Below are 24,599 nucleotides of genomic sequence, written 5' to 3'. Positions count from 1 at the left end.
CACTGCGCTCAATCTCCGCCCCTCTTCGACATCAGTAGCGGAAGTTCCGTTGTGATCTGGAATAGCGAGCGGTGAGTGTATGAATTTGTGCGAGCGGGCCGCGTTTAAACATTTCTCCTTTACATTGTTTGAGCAGATCCTGACCCGGGCCGGTTTTTTCACTTACGCTAGTGGGCATCGAGGCGGAGGGAAACGGGTGTACCTGGTCAATCTGGGGCCTGGTTTCGGGCGAACGGAGCACGGAGGGCACGGAGGAGGAGGGGGGGGCAATACTGTGGTTGCTGGTTCATTGTGAGAATGTGTAGCTAGCTAAACAGGATTAGCTAAACTGGCTGCTTGCATGGACGTAACTTCGTGTCCATGATTGATTCCGTCTAGCGGCTTTGTGTCTCCTCTCATCCCGTCCTGAATTCTGTGGACGTTTGCTGGCTGGCTAAACGGCAGAGTTAGCTAGATAAGCTGCTTCTCTCTCCGGTCACCCTCTCATTGTTTCTTCAGCCCCTCCCCCCTCCTTCCTCTCATTCAGTGCTTAATCTTTTATCCCGAATTATGTGTGTTTTATCCATTCCTGTTAACCCGAGGGGAGGGAGGGGTGTAAATACCGTTTACGACCGATACCGGTGTTATCATAGCGTTCCTCACAGTCTATGTCAGGTGTATAGATATCTTTTGATAAAGCGTTGCTGTCGGATTCCCCAAATGAAGCTGTTGCTGATTTAGCTTGCAGAATGGTTATTGCAACTATTAGAAATTGGACATTCCTGCGTCGTGCTAGCACGCGTCCTTTGACTTGAGTATTGGGACAGCTTTTGGTTGTGAGAGAAAAATGACGATAACATAATTTTCTCTGCCAGGAAGTAATCATTCAAGACAGTATCTGATGACTTCCATTCTTGCTTTTGTGTACAATAACTGATTGTCGGACATTTTTTGTTTTGATTAGGAAAAACGAAATTGAGGGAAAGCAAGTGTATTTTGACCAGCTGTGCTATTCATCTCCGGCCGTGGTTGGTAATGAAACATATGCCATTAGCTAACCATTTTAACGCGGATTGATGAAATGCAACTTGAGTCGAGCCAGACGTATTAAATGTTCTTCACAGTGGGTCTCTGAAGTCAACGTGTGCTGTCCCGTGTTTAATGCGAGTCAGATGAAAGCTCGTGATCTTGTCACCGAAGTGCCATGCACAGTAACAAAACAGGGCACTGTTTGCGGGGCCAGTGAAAATCTAAAAGACTGTTAGTAAGATGTAGCTGTAAAATTACTGTCCCAGCTTCCAGGTTTGTGAGCACTCTGCTGACCTTAATCATTAAAGTAACCCGCGAGCTTTCATTGACTGCAGCTGTGTAACAGGTCAGATATCTATGGCTTGACACATCCTGTCATACTCAGGAAATAGAAATAATGCACAAAGTAAGGATGCCAAGATGGAGGAGGGTGGGGGGTGTAGCATGGACACTGGTGCACTGGCCTATAGCACAACATTCCCTCCTTGGTGTAAAATAATTGCAGTGCTTTGTAAAGCCTGGATGGATTATGCAGAATATTGATTGCGTATAATATTGAGCATGTGTGTGTATGTATATGAATAGGCACAACACTGTAGCTCATGAAGTCGTTGTGACATCCCTCCCTCTATTCTCCCCTAAATGTTTTTTTCTGATCTTGGTCAGAGTTATAGAAATAGGGTGAGGCCAAAATTGTGTATCCACTCATTGTTGTCAAAGCACGGCTGAGCAATCCCATTCATCTACATGGCTGCTTTACTTTCAGGTTTGTCAAGAGTAAGTGGCTACATCACAGTCTGTACTAACCCTCTTTCAAAAACCCTGATCACTGATGCCTCTGTAGTTTGAGGTGATTTTAAGAATGTGTGTTTTTTTTTTTTTACTGTGCCCCAGTATCCATTACTCTTTGAGGTTTGTGAATGAAGTGTGCTTTGTTCCCCTGCTGCTGTCTGTCCCTGTCACTCCTCTGCTCGCCATCTCTCACTGCTGCTTCATCTCATCCTGTCACTGATGCTCTCTCTCTCTCTCTCTCTCTCTCTCTCTCTCTCTCTCTACTACATCTCTCTCTACTACATCTCTGTCTAATTAAAATCCATAATCCTTTGCTGGCACAAATTTTTGGATGGATTATTGAGGGTTAATAATTGTAATAAAAAGGTAAATGGCTGGCAGAAATATTGCGGATGAATGTAGGCCAGTCTTATTGGTGGTGTCCCAGTAACACACGCAAAAGCAGCTGTTTTTTGTGCAGAGAATTATCGCTCACAGCCTTATAGCCATTCCTGTGGGTGTAAACTAGCCTTAAAAGTACAGCTGAAAGTGAATGATGAAGAAGGGAGTATTTCAGCTGATCGATATGTCTCTGGGCAAAGCTGACTTCATGTCCTTCATGGAGTGTCCTGCTATCATAATTCCCTTACTGGTAGATTTTTTTCATTCTCTCTTAAGGGGAAATTGGATGGGGGAGGTGATTACTAGAAACAGTACAGTATACATTTCGCTGTTATTTTTTTGTTTTTATGTCCTGATGTTTCAACTCAGAAATCATAAGAGTGCCTTTGATGATTTAGATGGCTCTAATCCTTGTTGCTGTTAATGTTCTTCAGAATATGAATCCCAGCACACCTTCGGGTTGCTTGTAGGCATGTCCCAAGTGGCCATCAGTTCTGTGTTACACATTGCCACATCAGGCTTGGCCTGGAAACATTTCCGTTAACATTTTCCCTTTCCTTCCTCTTGCTGAATAACAGTTATGATTCTAGTGCATTATTCAGTGTTTCTCTTTTTTTCTACTTCTGGCTGTGATAGAGTTCAGCTGATTGGCCAGTGTGGAGTCACACCTTCCTTATGCCTTCCACTGATTAAAGAGTTATTCCTAGACCACATGCTGCTTGTGCTGACTTTACACCTTGGGTCTGCATTTAAAAGCTACACTTACGCTGCCTGCACAGTGTTTTAAGTAAGCCCTGGTGGGCACAAAACATTGAAATATGACTTTTGTTAACCATATTCTGTTTTATTTATGACACTAATTTGACATCAGAGTATCTCTCTGACAGGAGTAACGTTTGCACCAAATTAAATTTTGTTGTATTGATCTTTATTCGGCGTTAGGCTTGTTTGGTTAATTTAATTTGAGGACCAGCTGACAGGATGTGACCACTTTTCCTGGTCTCTCTGGCTGTCTGGACAGTTCAAGAGCCTCTCTTGTGAACACTAATGAACTGTGTTAAGGTCTAATTTCTTCAGCATGCAGTGTTTGCTTTTCTGTGAACATCAGAAGTATACTTTAAGAGAAGTCAGCATTTAAGGTATTTGTCATATTTCTGTCTCTTTATAATGAGGTGTACCTCTCCTACACGTTCTCTCTCTTCATATAATTTTCTTCCTCCATACTGCTGCTCACATACTGCTGTAGCCAAAGGGATGAGGAGAAGCTCAGAAAAGGAAATATTGACTGCAGACAGGAAGTGATGTCGCACAACCAGTTTAGTAATTTAGTAATAAAAATCTATGGGGGCAAATTGAATTTTACATAACTTAAAAGCCTCAAAACATTAATATTGGCACCTTTCAGCCTGATCTCTTGTTACTAACCTGCACTGTGCCCGGTTTTGAAGAATGTTGATTGAATATTACTGTGTGAAGACATTCAAAACATTGTAGAAGTGTCGCTGTTCTGTTGAAACCTGCACTTTCTCACTCTCTGGTATCCCTCTCTGAGGGACTAGCGCACGGTCGGATGCAGTCATTTGTTCTCAGGTTGTTCTGTTGCTATTGCAGCTTTATTAGATGTTCTTTTTGCTACTACTTTGTGTCTCTCCGGGTAAGAGCATCCACCAAATGATTGAATGCAAATGTAAGATGAACTGAACGTGAACATTTGAATTGGGTTGATTTGAATACGGTGGGAAGGGGGGGTCGGGTCTCTAATGGTTTCTGGTGGGGAATATGTAAAGAATGTGACAGACTAAATTTTCATGAAATAGGACAGTGCTTTTCCTAAAATTTAGACTCTCTTCCTCTCTCCCCCCCCCCTCTCTCTCTTTCTCTCTCCTTGCCCCCTCCCCCTCGCTCTCTCTCGCTCTCTCTCTCTCTCGCTCTCTCTCTCTCTCTCTCTCTGGCCCTGTTTAGTACCCCCTACAGTGTATGTGTGGCAACAACATGTCTGTGCCGCTGCTCGCCGAGGCTGTGACGGTGTCGGGGACGGAGAAGGAGACCGCTGCGGTGAGAGGCTGCCCGCTAGCTTGCGCCGCACCTCACTGTGTCTCACCCGAACTTCAGAAGCTCACTTCAGCTTTCTGCTGCTTCAGTTAGGACCTCAGTGGAACTTTATACAAACCAGGTTCACAGAAAGGAGACATTGTTAGCAGGAGCTCTGCTTGTACGGTGGCATTTATGCATTAGTATGACAGCAGCCCATACAGGAAGGGGTAGATTGTGCCCCCAGGACCTTACCCAATTCTTTTTAATGTAACCATCATCCTAACCGCAGTAATATTTTGTCAAAGAATGGGACTAATGCAGTGTTGTTACCTGGGGGCGCTAATGGCCTAGGCTGTGCTGGAATGCAGACGCTGTTAGTCACACCCTGATCTGCCGTCCTCTGTATGAACCCCTCAATGCCCGACTTCATGCACTGAAGCCTCTCCTCTTTCACCAGGTGATCTTTCTTCACGGGCTGGGAGATTCAGGGTAAGCCCTACTTCTGTTTGTCCACCAGTCAACAGCATTTGCTCCCGCCTCTCAGCTCTCTGTCTTACACAATTTTATTAGAAACTAAAAGAGCTAAATCCAGTCTGAAATTGAAATGTACGTTCTACGCATTAGTTGGCAACTCGCTGTCCCTCAGGCTTCGGCATGCTGTCTCACACCTGGCACCCAATGCTGCAGTTTCCTCCTTCCACATTAAAACTGACAATTTTCCTTCCTCAGCCATTTATTTGTATCACAGGGGGAATAACTGAAAATTTGCAAAATGATATTCCCTGCATTTTAAGTTCTTCACAGAGTTGGTGACAGTGGATATCTGTATCCATCTTAGCTGTATCACTGTGGCTCATAGCCTCTCCTTCATTGGCAGTCAGGTTTTTTATTCTCCCTTTCTCAATAGGCATACTGTCATCATTGAGCCCTTTGTCCACTAACCTATTGCAAACATAAATGCCTACTATATCAATGTATTCATCTGACTATTAAACGTGGGTAATATTCTTTAGCCAGATCCAGTTCTGATCCTGTTTGTGCTATATATGTTGTTCCTTTGGGAATGACTGTGCTGTGGCTGATGTCCTCTCTCTCTTTCTGCTCTCTCTCTCCCTCTCTCTCAGGCATGGCTGGGCAGATGCTATGACATCTATCAGGCTGCCATATGTGAAGTACATCTGCCCCCACGCGTAAGTCCACATTTCTGTCCTCTCGTCCTCTGCTTCAGTTGGTTTATGTGGATGTGTCTGTGTGTGTGTCTGTGTATCTGTGTGTCTGTGTCTCTGTGTGTTCAGCACTGCTGGAAATATTGTAACCCCATCCAGTTCATAGCATAAATCTGACAAATTTAATGCTTGTCTCCCTGGCCAGGAATGGATAGAAGTGGGGTAGGAAAAGGATAAGAAAAGGCCATCATGCTGATTTTCCATTAGTTATTTGTTGTTGAAAAATTAGAGTTAAAAAGTTCAGCCGTTCAAAAAGAATTCAACATTGAGTTTTATTCTCACTTGCCTAGCTTGGCAAGTTGGTTAGAATTCTGTTTGCCCAAACTAAATTTGTACTTGTCCCGATATGGTTAACTGTAATATAAAACGGGCATATGTGTGTAGTTCTGTCTCAGTCACTGAGTCCATCTGTCCATCTGTGTCTTCACCATGAAGACTGATTGCTTACTGCCTGTGTGTCCACAGACCCCGAATCCCTGTTACTCTTAATATGAAGATGACCATGCCATCATGGTGAGTCCATCCGTCACCCTGTGCCTCTCTCTCTCTCTCTCTCTCTCTCTCTCCCCCCCCCCCCAGTGCAGTCTCTAACGCTGCGGTGCTCTGATCCATCTGTCCCGGGTCATGTTTTAGCAGCAGCTCAACATTGAGCAGCAGGGGGAAGAAGGCACAGATCCACTATCTGTTTTGTTAATGGATGAAAGGCAGTGGCTTTTTATGGTCAACGTTTTACTAATTTTATCTTAAAATCAAGTATGTCTTTCTCTCATAATGCAATTCTAACACTGAAAATGAAAGGAAAAACCTAGAGGAAGGAGGCAGAGGAAAAATGGGTCCACAATTTACAGAGCTCATCACAGAAAGGATAGAGCTGTAAAATCTATTGTATGGACTGTAAAATATCTGCACACAACTTCCAGCTAGCACTGTGCCAAGGTCCATCAGTGACAAGGAGATTTGCATTCAGGAGATACACGTGGGGGCTATTGAGTCTGAAAGACAGTCTTTCACACACTGCAAGGTTACCAACCTGTATCTGCCAGTCTCTCAAGGAGGGTTCCTCAGCAGGCCTCCAGTCCCTCACTCTTAGTGACCTCCCCAGCATCATGGCTTTTTTGCCTGTCTATAGAGAAGGCATAGACAAGAAGGGGATCCTCCAAGACGTGCAGATTGGGGGAGTCTAGTCTAAAGAATGTGTTCAGGATGACGGCAGGTCAGGACGAGCTGATCTCAAGTTAAAATCGAAGCGGTATTAAATGAGATAATAAGCGGCACTTTCAGGAAATTTAAAGCCCTGATTGTGCCTGTGGGCATGGTTTAGGATGTTATAAATTTTTATTGGCTATACAGTTAATCTATCTTGCATTGAGTTCTTAAACCTTTTTCTTAAATACTGGCATTTCAAATAGCCGCTATAGTGTTAGTGTTACTTGATCCAGGAACATGGTGATCAGTAAAAGTAGCGAATTCTCACCTTGTCCTCATTAAGCATTCTGCCACACAAGGGTGGGTGTTAGACAAAGCAGTGCTGTGTGTCTGTCCCACACTCTTTATGTAAAATAGTTTGGAGTCTGATGAAAAGCGCTGTACAGATTCAAGTCATTAGTCATAGCACACAATATACGAACTTATCTCTTGTGTTCCACCAAGCTTAAATTTATGTAAATTGTACAAGTACATTCCATGCCTCAGTAATACAGTAGGGTTGAAAATATTATGCTAATGACATCTGTACTGGCTCTGTCATTCATGTGCTGGCAGAATAATGGTTCTCTGTAATGTTTTCAAACTTAGAGGGACCCATATTTACAAGTACCATAGCTTATATTTTTTTGTAGCAGACTGCCCTCATTTACAAATTAATGTCACAAGTAACATTTACTATGTTTCGGCATTAAAACGTTTATATGTGGTTGTTGAGAATGTGACTCAGAAATAACTTTGCAACAAATTCTATGATGCATGAATTGTTAAACTAATTCAATAATTCAGATGAACAGAGCCCCTCATATTTGGTTGGTATGACAACCAGTGCCCGTGTCAAGACCTCTGACGACCTTGGCTTGTGACGCCAGCTATGAAATACTTCATTGTTGTCTGTACATCTCACTCAGTGTCTTTGACCTTTTCTATGGGTTTACAAAATAGAAGAGAAAAAATAATTAAAATCTTTTTTTCCTGTAGTTTACAGCCATAAGCTTTATGCTTTTCAAAGTCAGAACAATATATTACAGGAAATGTTAATTTATCATTGAAAAAACACCTTTCCAATGTGGAATTGATGTGATTCTGTGTGTGTGTGTGTGCGTGTGTGTGTGCTTGTATCCGTGTGTGGATTTGTGTGCCGTTCTTCAGGTTTGACCTCATGGGGTTGAGTCCCGAGTCTCCGGAGGATGAGCCTGGAATCAAGAGAGCGGCAGAGAACAGTGAGTGAGAGATTCTCAGTCCGTCTGGACACATTTACAGGTCATGCCTGTCCCCCGCTGTAGAGTGAGGCTGTGTCTGATCCTCTCCCTCTCTCTCTCTTCCCTTCACAGTTAAGGCCATCATCGAACACGAGGCAAAAAATGGGATCCCAGCCAATCGTGTGCTGCTGGGCGGGTTCTCGCAGGTGAGGGAGGGAGGTTTTTCCCGGTTTTGAGACCTCCATTCCTTTGCACGGTATTGCCACTCCAGGTTTTACGTTTGTAGGACATGTGCCTAGTTTACAGACCTTTGCTAGCAGAATGACTATAAAGGTTATTCTCCACACTTTACGAGATGTTGAGTCTGCATAAGGCCTGCATACAATCTATTCATGCATATTATTTGTAAAACACTCTTCATTTAATAATTGTCTGTGTATGGTTTATCTGTAGTACGATGGGTATTGTTTTACTCATAAGAGCCTCAAGCTGTCTAAGCTGGTAAAAGCTCCGGTAAATCCTCTTTAGCGGTAGGATGGTGTCTTACTATCCACAAACAACTGGCAACGTAGCTACTAAACTACTTTCATCCCTCAGTTGTCATCTTCAATCTGCCCCGGTGTTACCCTTAAGGAGCTGAGGCTCTTGCTGGACTGTGACCTGGATTTTAGCGGATTTGCTTAGACACAGTGTATCAACATTTTAAATTCTGTGTTTTCACCAGTTTTTTTTTCCCTTCCAACAGGGCGGGGCTCTCTCTCTTTACACGGCCCTCACCTGTCAGCACCAGCTGGCAGGTGTGGTCGCTCTCAGTTGCTGGCTGCCACTTCACAAGTCCTTCCCCCAGGTGAGGGCTTGGCCTAGACGGAGCCTTGGGCTGTGCATGAGTGTTTGTATGTGGGCAGTCATCTGCAATTACAGTAATGAAACAAAATGACCAGCAGTGCTACTTTTTACCTTATTATCTTCTTCCTTTGTTTATTCTGTCATATGTCCTGCTGGTTGTTTTTTTCATCGCAGATTATGATTTGATTCTCATAGTTTTCTTCACTTTTAGCGCACAATTCCAATATTTTATTTTAGTTTTTGCACATCTTTTATATAGATTACATTGCATAGTGTCCATGTGTGCAGCTGGAGATATCAAACCTGGGAATCAAACCTGAAACTGCTGGGTTACAGTTGCGAATTCTTTGTCACTGTACACTGCAAACGTTCCCTCTGGCTCTGGCCATTAAAATCTATCATCACACAAGATGTTCTCATAATTAATAGCTCATACTTTCTTTCAGCAAATAAACAGGGCTGGACAAAGTTTTACTTTCATATCGCCACTATCTTCTCTCTGTGGTCAAGCTATCGACCAGTAGCAAAATTGTCAAGCAGGATTTTTTGCATGTGTGTTTTCATGAAGAAACAACAGAAATTGAAGTGGTACTGATGAGAATACACATAAAGCACATTTTTTTAGAGCAATTGAACATTGCACCCTGTTTAACTTGTATTAGGCTAGATGTTTTTCAGTAAATCACTTGGCTGTGGAAGTGCTGTGATTGCAATATGAAATGCCTAATTTTATTCCAAAACAGAAATTCCTCTTCCAAAGTTCAGGGTCCAGGTAGGGGTCTTAGTCTGGTGATGTGGGGTTGGTCACACCCCCAGGTGTAAATGTTTGTGATCTCATGTACACCAGGCAGCGAGTGGGAGTGGGAACAGGGAGATGCCCATCCTGCAGTGTCACGGGGAGATGGACCCCATGATCCCGGTGCAGTTTGGAGCCATGACTGCCGAGAAGCTCAAGACCATTGTCTCCCCACAGAGAGTCACCTTCCGCACTTACCCCGGCCTCATGCACGGCTCCTGTCCTCAGGTGTGTTGTCTGCGTCTGTGTCTGTCTGCATGTACCTTTGCGTCTGTGTCTGCATCTGGCTGCACCTGTGTCTGCATCTGTCTGCATGTGCGTCTGTCTACGTCTACATCTATGGCTGCGTCTGTTTGAATCTGCAACTGTGCCTGTGTGGGCCTGGCTGTGCATCTGCATTTGTGAGCGAGTGGATAAATCTATAAAAGAGCGAGTCTTATCTCATGTTTTAACTTCTCTCTTTCTCTCTCTCTCTCACCATCACAGGAGATGTCTGTAGTGAAGGAGTTCATTGAGAAGCAGTTGCCCCGAATCTGACCTCACTTTGATCCCACTGTGACCCTAGACAGTGACCCCTCACCCCTGACCTGCCATTCTCCCCCCAGGAAACAGCCATGAGCACCCCATACACACATGTGTGCACATACACATACACACATACACACATACACACACGCAAACACACACAAATAAAAAGAACAGCTCAAACACTGTACACACTGTCTCTATACGCACATTGTCAACACACACTGAAACGCGCATACAAAGTAAACAGCGCAGGCTTTACATAGTCTTATCTGTGAGGGAGAGTCACTGACTGACACAGTACACACCCCCACTCTTTCTAATCTCACTTTCCCCTGTCCTTGGTCTCTCTCTCGCTCTCTCTCTCTCTCCCTCCCTCTTCCTCTCCCTGAGCACTCACTGTCTCTCCAATGCTGTGTGTGTCAGTAAGTGTATCAGTTTAGCTGATGGTTATTCCATCTCCCCATTATAAATTACACCCAGTATTATCAGCTCTGGCCGGTCTCTGAACAGACAGTTTAATTGAGCTGCAGTTCTGATGGGACCCTTGTGTATTTTGGTCCCATCTGGAGTGACTCAGGCTGCTCCATTCTGCATGCATTACCCACATGCACTGGTGCTGTGGTGGTTCTCTGCTCGGGTTATGGAGCCACCTCTGCTGGTCATGGGTTTTACTTGCTTGTACTAATGTCTCACACACAAAAAACTTAAATGAATCCAAATAAAGAAAACTACTGATTAATTCGAATTTGCCACTATGTTCTGTTCTTGAGTATGACGCAAGCTTTTTATGAAACATTTTATGAAATGTATTCTCTGTTTGTGAGCTTGGTTGAAAATATGGCTCATGGATTTAAAAGCTCAGTTGAAGAAAATACTCAAGAACATGAGCTTGCTTGCTGAGAAGTGGTCCACCAGGGGGCACTCTAGGCAGCCGTCTCCTCGGCAGCATGTTGGTCTGAGATGCACAATAACGTCTGGTTCTGTAACGTCCTTTAAGGCATTTGAATGTATTAAAAACGAAAAAAGAGTCACAAATTCTTTTCTTTTCGCCCTTTAATAATGTGTATGGCATCTACTATGCTACAGTTTTTGTTTAAAGATTTGGGGATAGTCTGCAGAGCGCATGGTTCGGGTTCTTAACAGGTTGAATCACTCCAGTGGGTACCAGCTGCAGACCCATACAGAACTTATGTGTTGCTCAAATTCCACAGGAAGTGGGCATATCAGTATGGGGTCTCATTGGTTAGCACATGGTGAGTGCTATCTTCAGAGTGTTGCTCAGAAATGGGGGAAGGGGTGAGAGCGTGGGAATGATAGACAGTGGCAATTGAAAAGCAAGGGGGGGGGGGTATTAAATATATCCCAAATTTGAAATGTCACAGACTATAAAGTTGAATCATTATCAGTTTGAACCTATTCCTGCTGAGAACTGACCAATAGTATGATACATTACAGGTAGCCTCTTTTAGATTGGACTGATATTACTTACTGACACTCGCAAGCAAACTGAGGGTTAAAGGTCGGAGTTCACCTTGCACAGCACTGTCATAACACACCTGTTAATATGACTACAAAGAGATGAAGCTTTGTAAAAAAAAATAGCAAAATATTAGGGCATAACCTTTTATAAATAATCATGAACAACTAGAGGACGCTGGACTAGACATCAGAGTTCAACTATGAAGGAGAGTTGGGATTTAAAACAAAGGTGTTGTAGTTTCTTTTTGTGAATGCCCCCTTCCCATTCATTTTGATTTCCCTGTATTTCTGACATTGATTTAAAATGTTAAAATGTTTAAAATGAGAGGGAAAAAACAAGTCTGTATTAATTCTCTTTGGCTTCTGAAGAATGTTTTTTTGCTCCATCGCTACTATTACAGAATTTCCCCAGCATTCTGTATCATTCCAACCCCTAACCCCTGTAAGAAGTTCTGCTATACTTTTCTCTTTTTGTCCTCTCTCGTTCAATCTCAGCTGTTTATTCTTTCCTCCTCCTGCTTATCTGTACATCTGCCCTTGTTCCATTCCTGCTCCATTGCCAGTTCTCTCCCTCCCCTTGGTCTTGTGTAATCAGGAGTGCTAAATGTAGCCCCTGGCCTCTGGTTCCTTTCTGTGTCAAGGGGGAGGGAGGGGTGCCACTTGTCTCACCGTCTCCCTGCTTTATCTCATTTGATCTGAGTTGACTTTTGTTTTGTGGATCGACCCTGTTTTCTTGTTGTGATCGCTTTTCCCTGCCTGCTGAAGGGCGTGAACGTTGGTGTCTCCTCCCACGCCTAGTTCTGGTTTTGATTGGTCCCCACATATAAACAAACTTGTGTGGGTCAAAACTGAGGGCTCAGTGGGTTGTGTCTGCCAGCCATGAGTTTTTTTTTTTTTGTTTTTTGTTTTCAGATGAATTTAAAAAGTCTTGTTTCGGTAGTCTGTTTTTCCTTTTTTGTCACATTGTGTTGTTATTTCTGTGTTGACCGATTTACTGACTGTAAATGTAATGGGAGATATAGACCCTTGGATTGAGTAAGGAGACAGTCAGTTCTTTGATTTCTGTTTTGTTTTTAAAGACACCTGTATGTGAAATAAATGATACAAATGACAAAAATTTATTGAAGATTTTATTATTACAGTAGCACTACAGTAAGTTCATGACATGACAGTAAGATCTGTGCATTGTAAGGAAACTCAGTGCTGTCCCAGTTTGGCTACAGCCAGCTCCTTGAAATAAGCTGTAAAGCTGTGCAGAAGAGTTATTCAGTCTACATGCCATGGCAAGACCTGAAATCTGTCAGGATCTTTACAGTAATGACAGATAATGAAGCAATAATGAATACAACAATGAAGCAATAATGAAAGCTTTGGTGTGTGGAAAGTGGTTATGGGGGGAGGAAAGGTAATTAAGACGGTTGGGATATTAAGTGAGGTGATATTAACCCCATTCATCTATTTCAGTTCTGCCTGGCAGAGGTGATGCTAAGCAGGTTATACAAGGGTTTCTCCATGGATACCTCTCTTACACAAGCATTAACCAAACAGTGTGGAGGTCACAAACGCCAAACATCACAAATCACCACAACATACACATACCACTACATTCGACTGAAGGTTGCTTTGTGTATGTTTGTTGAGTAACTTTGTACTTTTTGATTAATAATCTTTTAAAAGCAATTTCAGTTTCATTTCATTCATTTTTTATTAATAGTGTTAACTGTTCATATAGACTATAATACAAATAATATTTACTTATATTCATTGTTCAATGAAGTGCCATTTTTGTCTTCATGAGACACTTTCAGTGTAAATTTTGACAGTTTGATAGTTTCTCATCATGATGTAAAAGTACCTCAATATGACCCATGGACATTACTGATATACAATATTGGTAAATATACCTGTATTTTGCCAAATAATTATGATTCATTCAAAGTAATAAAGGCAGTCATTTTAGCATGTTTTTTTCTGGCCACTCGGAAACAGGTAATTGATATTATAATTCTGGAGCTTCAAGTTTATGTAAACCAAAATATTGATCTGAAATTGTGTGTATGTGTCAATATTATAGGCATAGTTCTGAGGGGTTGCCCCTGAACTCTAGGCATCGAGCCAAGGATAGCGTTAAGAACTTTCCTTATCAGAAAGAGCCAGACGCATAGCAGTATGCGTAAATGATATTTTAACATCAAAACATGAAGTTACACCCAATGAAATTGACGTTTGCCATGACTCTACCATCTGGAAACCTGCAAATAAGGTGGATACCAGTGTTGGGGGAGAAGATACAGACAGTTCATAGAAGTTTTTTGCTGCCTATGCCTGTTTGCTGACTTCAACAACACTGCTGGCTGGTTGACTGCTGGTCACTGACAAGGTAATGCATTTCAAATTATTTATATTTCCTGCATAGAAATATACCTTCTAGAATATAGCCAGACACTACATACACTAGACACTAGACATTAGATAGACAGTACACCAGACACTAGATAGATACACACAGATATTACTATAGTGTATTATAGATTATACATTTTAATATTTAAACATTTATGCTTTTTTAGAATAACTGCGCACAGGGCACTTGCACTGAGAAATTTTCCTTAGACTCTCTCTGCTATATCTTTGAAAAATTATAAAAATCTGTAATTGAGCAGATTTGATCAAATAGGCAATTTTCAGGAACTGAACCCGTAGTATTGTTAGCGATGTTTCTTTTAATATACTGAGCTGTTCTCTATGCTATATTTTGAAATAACCCAAAGAGTAAGAAATCTTAATCTTGAACTTTTTGTCCATTTTTGAATTTTTTGTCAATACAGTCAGTAGTTTTCACCATCAGTTATATTTGCCAAAACAAAGTGTTGGTTAAGTAGGGCGGCAGTGTAGCATAGTGGTTAAGGAGCAGGACTCGTAACCAAAAGGTTGCCGGTTTGATCCCCGCTGGGACACTGCTGTTGTACCCTTGGGCAAGGTACTTAACCCACAATTGCCTCAGTAAATATCCAGCTGTATAAATGGATAACATTGTAAAGAACTGTAACCTATGTAAGTAGCTTTGGATAAAAGCATCTGCTAAATGAGTAAATATAAGTAACACTAATTTGGGTTAAACAGTCTAGGAATAAGGTATATTACACAAAGAATGCCCTGTAGTCCTAGACTGTTTAACCCAAAATTAATTCCCAAATGTTTCCATTTTTTTTCCAATGGATTAAAACTTAATTCTCATTCACCCATAGTGCAGTAGTGTTTCACATTCTTCATTGGCACAGACCCAGTCTATTACTTGACCGAGGCAACAAAGCTGACATAACATGACAAAAAGTAAATATATACATTTCTATATGTTGTAACATTACATAGGAGTTTACATATTAATCATAGGGCATATGAATGATCAATTTAAAAGATCCACTTCCTAGACTCATTCTATTGGCACCATCAGTGTCCAAACCTTTGTGCAGTTGTCTTTAGTAGGTATGTATGCTGTATGTTTATGTATGCATGTTTCTATAATAATAATATGCTTATCTTCTACCCAGATCCTTCACGAGTCCCTGCCAAAGACAAGGAGTAACCCAACAGTCTGCTGCTTCCTCTGTGTCAACAGGCAACATGGCAGAGTCCAGATACCAAGGTACTTTTCTGGGTTTTCATATTATTATTATTTAAATCCAGGTTACCATTGCAACATTAAAATATGCAATATTATAAATAAATACATGCATCAATCAAGAAAATAAAATATAACATTCAAATAAAATATAACATTCGTACAAAAAAAAAACGAGTGGATTTTCCTATTAATTCCCCTAAAAATGTTACAAGATTCCAGAGCCTGAGTGGCTCAGTTGGTTAAGGTGCTTGATTCAAGCCCCACAACCTAGACTCAAACCTGGACCGTGTCATTAGCCAACAATGACTGGGACGTCACAGAGGTGGAACATACTTGCTTCTGTTCTGCCAGAGTTGCCTAGGTTAATTTGGGCAGGATCCCCTGGATGCAATGCTAAATAGTATCCTTCAGTGACTCATTGGGCACCTCTGTGTTTCTTTGGTGACTTCAGTGGGTGCTAAACCTATCCTCCACCCTCCTGTGGTGCACTGTGACACTTGCAGTGTGAGTGTATTGGAAGATTGCATGCGTTGTGCTGCGTGAGTACAACAGATGTGGTGAGACGAGCTTAATGTGTGCACAGATGGTGATTCCAAAACAGGTGGGCAGCCTCTGCTGACATACCCACCCCTGTCCCGGGGCAGATGATATGACAATAATTGAACCTGGACCGTAGAGCATGAGTAGGCACTCAAAGCAAGTGCCTGGACCTGGGTTTGCCTGCCCTGGGTACTACTGCTTTCCCAGAAAGTGAGAAAAACAGACAAGACCCGCGTCTTCATTAAGTTTAGCAGTTAGTAACTTGTCTAAGTAGAGGCAAAGTCCCTCAAAGTCATGTGTCCACCAACAGCACTTGAACAATCTTTTCTGTCCTGAGGAGATGGAATTCTCAGTTGTTTCACTGTATTCAGTATGAAGTTTGTTAGTATATATTAGAGTATCTCACTCCCTTTTCTGTCAGGATGTGATTCACATTATCAAATTTATTTTGATTTGTTCACAAGGTCAGCACTCAAATCCAGAAAAAATGTAGATTCTTACATTATCCTAGAATAATACAGAGACCTCTTTTTTTCCTTGAGATAAACAAAGAATTTTCTCTGTGTCCTTCAGATTTTGAAGTCTAATTATGACAGGACTTGGTCAGCGTAGCTTTGTTGTTCCTGTTATTCCTGTTGTTCAGTTATTCATTGGTTGTGGATGGGTGTTTCAGTTATTTTCTGAGGTATTAAGGGGGATCAGCCCAAATAAAGCTTGATGAAACAGATCATGTCCATTTTGCATGGCTCTGTTAGTTATGTTGCACTGTCCAAATGAGTAGCTGATGCTGCTGAACTGGGCAAGTACCACTGTTCAATTGGGTATGTTGTGCATGTTGTGTTACCCAGCTGCATTACATGGACTTCATTACAATCAAATATGTTTCAATGCTTGAAACCGGTAAAAATTCACATCTTGGCCTCTTTCTTTCCCTCTCAGTCATGGACTTCCTGCAAAGACACAGGGATCAGATCATCGAGCAGGTGAGGTGGACCGGGCCAATAGTGGAAGCTGCAGTCTCACAGCACCTGATCCCAGAAGAGATGATGCATGAGGTCCAACGCACAGTGTCTACTCAGGAGGTGATGAGAATGGTTTTCGAGGCCCTAGAATCAGAACCACCGCAGCAGAGAGATGCCTTCTACCAAATACTGAAGCAGATGGAACCTGCACTCATCCAAGAGCTGGGTAAGATGATAGCCTTTCTACGCTCTTCAACCTCCTTCCTCATATGCCTTTGTTATCATGCGTATCATTTCTGTTTTGCCGTTCTTGCATTATTACAGAACAAATAATTAATAATAATTATAAACACAAACATAATCACACAAATTCTCTGAATTCATAATCATTCATGACCATTCAAAGTCACTCTACCATTGGCATTTCTAAATGTTTTGCATGTTTATGAATGAGCTGTATCCCAGAGCCACAGAGTCGTATGTGGCCTGAGCTCGAAGAGCGCATATAATAGTTGTAAAACACAGCTAAGAATGATAGTAAATGAATATAAATACTCATATGAATACAATGGCTATTGTGTGGTTTTAATTGTTCTTGCATCATGTATGTCTACATGCTGCAATAACCCCTTAAAGTAAATATAGCACCAAATGCTAAAATGAGCCTTCATAAAACCTTAACCAACAGAAAACAGAGAAGCAGAACACAGGCAAGAAGAGACGAAGGCAGAAATGGGGCTGAGCTATGGGAAGAGCAAGAAACAGGAAGAAAAGATGGCAAAACTGCAGGCTGAGACGCAGAGAAGGAAGGATACATTGAAGAGAAGGAGACTAGAGACAGTGAGAGCGATAGAAGAAATTGAAAGACTGTGGGAAGGGACTAGTAGGGAGATGAGTGAGATGGAGCAGATGAGAGTGAAGATTCAGAGACAGAATGAGGAAATTAAAACCACCCTAGAGGAGAAAAGACAACTACAAACCAAGATCGAACAAATGAAGCTTGAGATACAGCGAATGAAAGAAGAGATGGAGCAAAGCAGGAAAGAGACAAAGCTTGAGAGGGAAAGGACAGAAAGGATGAAAGCGGAGATAATGACAGATAAAACAACCTTGGAAAGAAGAACAGATGAGACAAGGAGAGAGAGAGAAGAGTTGGAACGGATCAAGTATGAAGTACTAAGAGCGAGAGAAGAGATGGAGCAAAGCAATGAAGTGACCAAACGAGAGAAGGACAAGATGGAACAGATGAAATCTGAGATACAGCAACAGATAGAAGAAATAGAGCAGAGGGTTGAGGAGACTAAAAAAGCAAAAGACAAGATGGAACAGATGAAGCTAGACATACAACGAGAGAGAGACGACTTGGAGAGAAGGAGGGATGACACCAGGAGGCAGATGGAACACTTTGAGCAGATAAAGTATGAGATCACTAGAGTGAAAGAAGAGATGGAAAAAAGGTGGTACGAGACAGAAAAAGAGGAGCTGGAACAGCGAACTGGAATACAGCGGGAGAAAGAAGAGCTGGAGCAGATGAAAGCTGAGATCCAGAGAGCAGAAGAGGAGCTAGAGCAAAGCAGAGAACTGACAAAGCAAGAGAAGGACACAATTGAAAGAATGAAAGCAGAGATATATACAGAGAAAGACACCTTGGAGAGAAGTAGATATGAGGCAATGAGAGAAAAAAAAGAACTGGAACAGATGAAGTATGAGATTCTGAGGTCAAAAGAAGAGATGGAACAAATGAAGGAAGAGATGAAATGGGAAAAGGACAAGATGCAACAGATGAAAGCTGGGATACAAAGACAGCAGGAAAAAACAGAACATATGATTGAGGAGTCAAAGCAAACAAAGGTCAAGATGGAACAAATGAAGGCAGAGATACAGAGAGCAAAGGAAGCATTAGAAAAACAAAAGGATGAGACAAGGAGAGCCAAGGAAGAGCTGGAGAAAAGACGGTATGAGACTGTGAAGGAGGAACTAGAGCAGAGAGCTGAAATACAAAAAGAGAGAGAGGAGATGGAATGGCTCAAGACTGAGATGCATAGAGCAAAAGAACAGATGGAAAAAATAAGAGACGAAAAGGTAAAAGAGCTAGAACAAAGGAGAAAAGAGATAAATCGAGAGAGGCACAATATTGAACAAATGCAAGCTGAGCTACATTCAGAGAAAGATGCCTTAGATCAAAGAAGAGAAGAGGCAAGGAGAGAAAGAGAAGAGCTGGAACAGATGAAGATTGAATTACTAGCAGCAAGAGAAGATATAGAAGAAAGCAGGGAAGTGAACAAACGAGAAAAGGACAAGCTGGAACAGATGAAATCTGAGATACAGAAACAGATAGAAGAAACAGAACAGAGGATTGAAGAGATGAAACAAGCAAAAGACAAGATGGAACAAGTAAAAGCAGAGATGCAGAGAGAAAGGGATGATTTGGAGAGAAGGAGGGATGACACCAGGAGGCAGATGGAACACTTTGAGCAGATAAAGTATGAGATAATTAGAGTGAAAGAGGAGATGGAAAAAAGGTGGTACGAGACTGAGAAAGAGGAGCTGGAACTAAGAGCTGGAACACAGCGAGAGAAAGAAGAGCTGGAGCAGATGAAAGGTGAGATCCAGAGAGCAGAAGAGGAGCTAGAGCAAAGCAGAGAACTGACAAAGCAAGAGAAGGACATGATTGAAAGAATGAAAGCAGAGATATATACAGAGAGGTATGCGGTGGAGAAAAGTAAAAATGAGACAATGAGAGAAAGGGAAGAGTTGGAGCAAATGAAATGTGAGATACTACAAGCAAGGGGAGAGATGGAAGAGAGCAAGGAACTGATGAAGAAGGAGAAGGAAGAGATAAATCTGATGAAAGCTAAGATGCAAGAACAGATGAAGGAAATAGAAAACAGGATAAAGGAGACAAAACAAGCAAAAGACAAAGTGGAACAGACAAAGGCAGAGATAGAGTTGGAAAAAATAATGCTGGAAAAGCAAAGACATGAAACAGGGAGAGCCAAAGAAGAGATAGAGAAAAGACGGTATGAGACAATGAAAGAAGAACTGGAACAGAGGGCTGCAATACAGAGAGGGAAAGAGGAACTAGAAAAGATCAGAACTGAGATACAGAGAGCAAAAGATATGGAAAAATTAAGAGATCAGCAAGAGAAAGAAGCAATCCATCAAATGAGGGAAGTGATACAGCGAGAGAAAGACAAGATTGAATATATGAGGGCTGAGACAAAGAGAGAAAGGGATGCTTTGGAGAGGATACGGGAAGAGACAATGAGAGAAAAAGAAAGCTTGGAACTTCTGAAGAATGAGATACAGACAGCAAGAGAAGAGATGGAGCAAAATAGGAGAGAGACACAACGAGAAAAGGACGAGATAGAAAAAATGAAATCTGTTATACAGAGACAGATACAAGAAATAGAACAGAGGATTGAAGAGACAAAACAAGTAAAAGACAATATGGAAAGGATGAAGGCAGAGGTAGAGAGAAAAAGAGATGATTTGGAAATACAGAGGGATGAAACATGGACAGAAAGGATTCCATTTCAAACGGTCAAGTATGAAATTGACAGACTGAAAGAAAAGGTGATGAAGCTTTGGGATGAGACCGAAAGAGAATTGCTGGAGGAGATGGCTAGATTAGAGAGAGAAAAAGAAGAGCTGGAAAACAAAATGGAAAAACTTAAGAGGGAGATGGATGAGATGGAAGAGATAAAGGTTGAGCTAGAGAAACAGAAAGAAGAAATTGAAGTCTGGATGGAGATGCAAAAGAGAGAGATGGAAAAAATGCAAGAGATGAAGGCTGAGATAGAGAGACAGAGAGAACAATTTGAAAATAGGATGGCAGAGGCAAAAAGTGAGAAGGAAAAGATGGAGAAGATGATGGCTGAGGTACAAAGAAAGACGGAAGAACTGGAAAGGAGGATGGAATGGACAAAGATAAAGAAGAAGGAGATAGAAGAGATGAAGAGTGAGATACAAAGACAGAGAGAGGAAGTAGAAAAGCAGAGAGAAGGGACAAAGACGGAGAAGGACATTATTGAACGGATGAAGGCAGAGATACTGAGAGAAAGAGAAGAAATTGAAAAGAACAAGGATGAGATAAGGAGGAAGAAGGAAGAGATGGAACTGATGAAAGCAGAGATTGAAAGAAGAACAGAAGAAATGGATGGCGCCAGAAAAGACACAAAGACAGTCATGGTATGTATGATTATGTTCATCAAAATGCATATTATGTGATATTATGATTTCATCAGAATCATTCACTTTGCTCCTCAACACACATTTTGAGTTTTACATACAGCTGAAAAGAAAAAACACCCAGCATTGCAATAAGAATTTTTATTTCTTAAAAATCAAGCAAATGATTCCACTTTATGTAAAGGGAGTTCTGGAACAGTCATTTGGAGAAAAATGCCTCCAAAGTTTAGCCTATGGTTTAACTCTTGAGCCCTCTCTGTTTTGTGGTTTTGGTCCTGACAGACATAATTTTAGTGTCCCCCTGCACTTTAAAGTACAGGTCCTGGTTCATTGAAAAACATCAGTTGGTCAGGTGTTGAAAAGTCATACATCTACAGGATTACTATTCTGAGGGCGATTAAAAGCCATAGCAACTTTGTCTGCACATAACATTTCTGGAAGGCAGTAACTATTACTTTCAATAAATTATTATTTTCATATTGTGTCAAACATAAACAAAATGAGAAAGTTATTGAGTTAGATCTGATACTTAAATATATGATTGTAAAAAAAAAACAAAAATCAGTGACATAAAGTGGTCTGCCAAATGAACAAATAAATGTAAAGACAAATGCATTTCCCTACAAAAAATAAAGCCACAGTGAAAAAGGTTTAATACTTAATATGAAGTTGTCTCCACAAACAATAACCTAAAAAATTTAAAATATCACTGATCATTTCATCAAATTTTATACATGAAACTTTGTGAAAACCCAACACAACACATTAAAAGGGATAAGCAGATGATGCAAATGAAATAACTGTTTTCTGTAATGTTATAGTGTCTCATTGTTCTAAATTTACAATAGTATGTTACTGTTGACTGCATCTCATTCTGTCTGTGAAAAATAGCGAAAAACACTTTCAATGTAGAACTTTTAATATGAATGCTATTTGAATTTTTAATTTGCGAAGGATACGGTGGAAAAGATGAAGATTGAGGTAGAGAAAAAGGAACAAACTATAGAAAACCAAACACAGGTTACAAGGACGGAAAAGGAAAAAATGGAAATGATGAAAGCGGAAATGAAACAAGAGAAAGAAATAATGAAGGAAAAGATGGAAAAAATGACTGAGGAGAAGGCAGAAATTGAATACATCAAGGCAGAGACAAAGAGGCAGCTGGAGGACACTGAATACATGAGGAAAAGCATAATGAGGAAAAAACATGAAATGGAACTGATGGAGGCTGAGATGCAGAAACAAACACAGACGATAGAAAACAAAAGAGATGAAATGAAAAGAGAAAAAGGTGAAATAGAAGAGATGAAGGCTGAGATACAAAAACAGAAAGAACAGATAATGAAAGAAAAAGATGATGTGAAAAACATGAAAGCCGATATTGTTAAGCAACAAGCTGAGGCTGAAAATATCAGAGAAGAGACAATAAGAAGAAAGCTAAAAGTGGAAATGATTATGGCTGAAATGGAGAAAAAGAGAGATGAAATAGAGAAATCCAGGGAGGAGATAATGAGGGAAAAGGAAGACATTGAACACATGAAGACTATGATGAAAGTACAGAAAGAAGCCCTAGAACAGAAGGTGGAAGAGCTAGAGATGGACAAGGACAAGGTAGACATGATTTCTACTGAGCTCCAAGCACAAAAAGAAGTAATGGAAAAAAGCAGGCAGGAGACGAGGAGAGAGCAAGATGACTTGGAAAAAGCCAAGGCTGAGATAAAAGAAGAGAGAGACGGCATTGACAAGCAGAGGAATGACCTTATGACAGACAAAGCCAGAATGGATATGATGTCTGCTGACATCAGGAAGGAAAAGGAAGAATTTGAAACAATCAAAGAGGTGATAATGAGGGAGAAACTTGATTTGGAAAAGGCCAGGGCTGAGATAAATGTACAAAGAGATGGCATTGAGAACCAGATGGATGAAATGAGGAGAGAAAAAGTCAAGGTGGACATGATTTCTGCAAGTCTAGTAAGAGACAGGGAAAAAATGAATGAATCCATAGAAAGGATCAAGATGGAAAAAGATGAGGTGGAAGCCACCATGGCTCAAGCTGTGACGCAGAAGGAAATGGTGGAAGTCATGATGGAGGATCTGGAGAAGCAGAAAGACAAAATGGCTGTCATTATGGCTGACCTGCAGAAAGACAAAGAGGAAATGGAACAAAGCAGGGAGGAGATGAAGAGAGAGCAAGATGACTTGGAAAAAGCCAAGGCTGAGATAAAAGAAGAGAGAAATGGCATTGACAAGCAGAGGAATGACCTTATGACAGAGAAAGCCAGAATGGATATGATGTCTGCTGACATCGGGAAGGAAAAAGAAGAATTGGAAAATATCAAAGAGGAGATAATGAGGGAAAAGGAAGATATCGAACACATGAAGGCTGAGATGAAAGTACAGAAAGACGCTCTAGAACACAATGTGGAAGAGTTAGAGATGGACAAGGCCAAGGTAGACATGATTTCTACTGAGCTCCAAACACAAAAAGAAGAAATGGAACAAAGCAGGGAGGAGATGAGGAGAGAGCAAGATGACTTGGAAAAAGCCAAGGCTGAGATAAAAGAAGAGAGAGACGGCATTGACAAGCAGATGGATGACCTTATGACAGAGAAAGCCAAAATGGATATGATGTCTGCTGACATCAGGAAGGAAAAAGAAGAATTGGCAACAATGACAGAGGAGATAATGAGGGAGAAACTTGATTTGGAAAAGGCCAGGGCTGAGATAAATGTACAAAGAGATGGCATTGAGAGCCAGATGGATGAAATGAGGAGAGAAAAAGCCAAGGTGGACATGATTTCTGCAAATCTAGTAAGAGACAGGGAAGAAATCAATGAATCCATAGAAAGGATCAAGATGGAAAAAGATGAGGTGGAAGCCACCATGGCTCAAGCTGTGACGCAGAAGGAAATGGTGGAAGTCATGATGGAGGATCTGGAGAAGCAGAAAGACAAAATGGCTGTCATTAAGGCTGACCTGCAGAAAGACAAAGAAGAAATGGAACAAAGCAGGGAGGAGATGAAGAGAGAGCAAGATGACTTGGAAAAAGCCAAGGCTGAGATAAAAGAAGAGAGAAATGGCATTGACAAGCAGAGGAATGACCTTATGACAGAGAAAGCCAGAATGGATATGATGTCTGATGACATCGGGAAGGAAAAAGAAGAATTGGAAAATATCAAAGAGGAGATAATGAGGGAAAAGGAAGATATCGAACACGTGAAGGCTGAGATGAAAGTACAGAAAGAAGCACTAGAACAGAAGGTGGAAGAGCTAGAGATGGACAAGGCCAAGGTAGACATGATTTCTACTGAGCTCCAAACACAAAAAGAAGAAATGGGACAACGCAGGGAGGCGATGAGGAGAGAGCAAGATGACTTGGAAAAAGCTAAGGCTGAGATAAAAGAACAGAGAGACGGCATTGACAAGCAGAGGAATGACCTTATGACAGAGAAAGCCAGACTGGATATGATGTCTGCTGACATCAGGAAGGAAAAAGACGAATTGGAAACAATCAAAGAGGTGATAATGAGGGAAAAGGAAGATATCGAACACATGAAGTCTGAGATGAAAGTACAGAAAGACGCTCTAGAACACAATGTGGAAGAGTTAGAGATGGACAAGGCCAAGGTAGACATGATTTCTACTGAGCTCCAAACACAAAAAGAAGAAATGGAACAAAGCAGGGAGGAGATGAGGAGAGAGCAAGATGACTTGGAAAAAGCCAAGGCTGAGATAAAAGAAGAGAGAGACGGCATTGACAAGCAGATGGATGACCTTATGACAGAG

The 24,599-nt window shown here is 41.3% G+C and overlaps 2 protein-coding genes across 2 annotated transcripts; both read left to right on the top strand.

The window, feature by feature from the left end:
* Positions 1 to 5: 5 nt before the first annotated feature.
* Positions 6 to 12,567, top strand: lypla2 (lysophospholipase 2). The gene is made up of 10 exons (XM_036515912.1): positions 6 to 71; positions 4,144 to 4,236; positions 4,673 to 4,704; positions 5,340 to 5,405; positions 5,907 to 5,954; positions 7,797 to 7,867; positions 7,979 to 8,052; positions 8,592 to 8,693; positions 9,540 to 9,716; positions 9,975 to 12,567. Exons 2-10 carry the CDS (start codon positions 4,159 to 4,161, stop codon positions 10,023 to 10,025), a joined length of 699 nt encoding a protein of 232 aa, XP_036371805.1. The 5' UTR covers positions 6 to 71; positions 4,144 to 4,158; the 3' UTR covers positions 10,026 to 12,567.
* A 1,164-nt stretch (positions 12,568 to 13,731) lies between these two features.
* LOC118769170 (trichohyalin-like) lies at positions 13,732 to 22,070 on the top strand (the record flags this gene model as incomplete). Its single annotated transcript, XM_036516199.1, has 6 exons — positions 13,732 to 13,875; positions 15,047 to 15,141; positions 16,600 to 16,848; positions 17,311 to 18,203; positions 19,269 to 20,813; positions 21,768 to 22,070. Coding segments are annotated over exons 2-6 (3,012 nt in total), but the record flags the coding sequence as incomplete, so codon positions are not given.
* Between the last annotated feature and the right edge of the window lie 2,529 nt (positions 22,071 to 24,599).

Source organism: Megalops cyprinoides, chromosome 21 (assembly GCF_013368585.1).
Source record: "Megalops cyprinoides isolate fMegCyp1 chromosome 21, fMegCyp1.pri, whole genome shotgun sequence".
Lineage (NCBI taxonomy): Eukaryota > Metazoa > Chordata > Actinopteri > Elopiformes > Megalopidae > Megalops > Megalops cyprinoides.
Note: the sequence above shows the minus strand (reverse complement) of the source record. Positions and strands in the feature narration are given on the sequence as shown.

Bases quoted from the DNA above. Each gene is read 5' to 3' on its own strand.
- lypla2 (XM_036515912.1), top strand. From the start codon at position 4,159: ATGTGTGGCAACAACATGTCTGTGCCGCTGCTCGCCGAGGCTGTGACG. The intron at 5,955-7,796 runs GTGAGTCCATCC...GCCGTTCTTCAG, and splicing joins AAGATGACCATGCCATCATG to GTTTGACCTCATGGGGTTGA. The intron at 8,053-8,591 runs GTGAGGGAGGGA...CCCTTCCAACAG, and splicing joins TGCTGGGCGGGTTCTCGCAG to GGCGGGGCTCTCTCTCTTTA.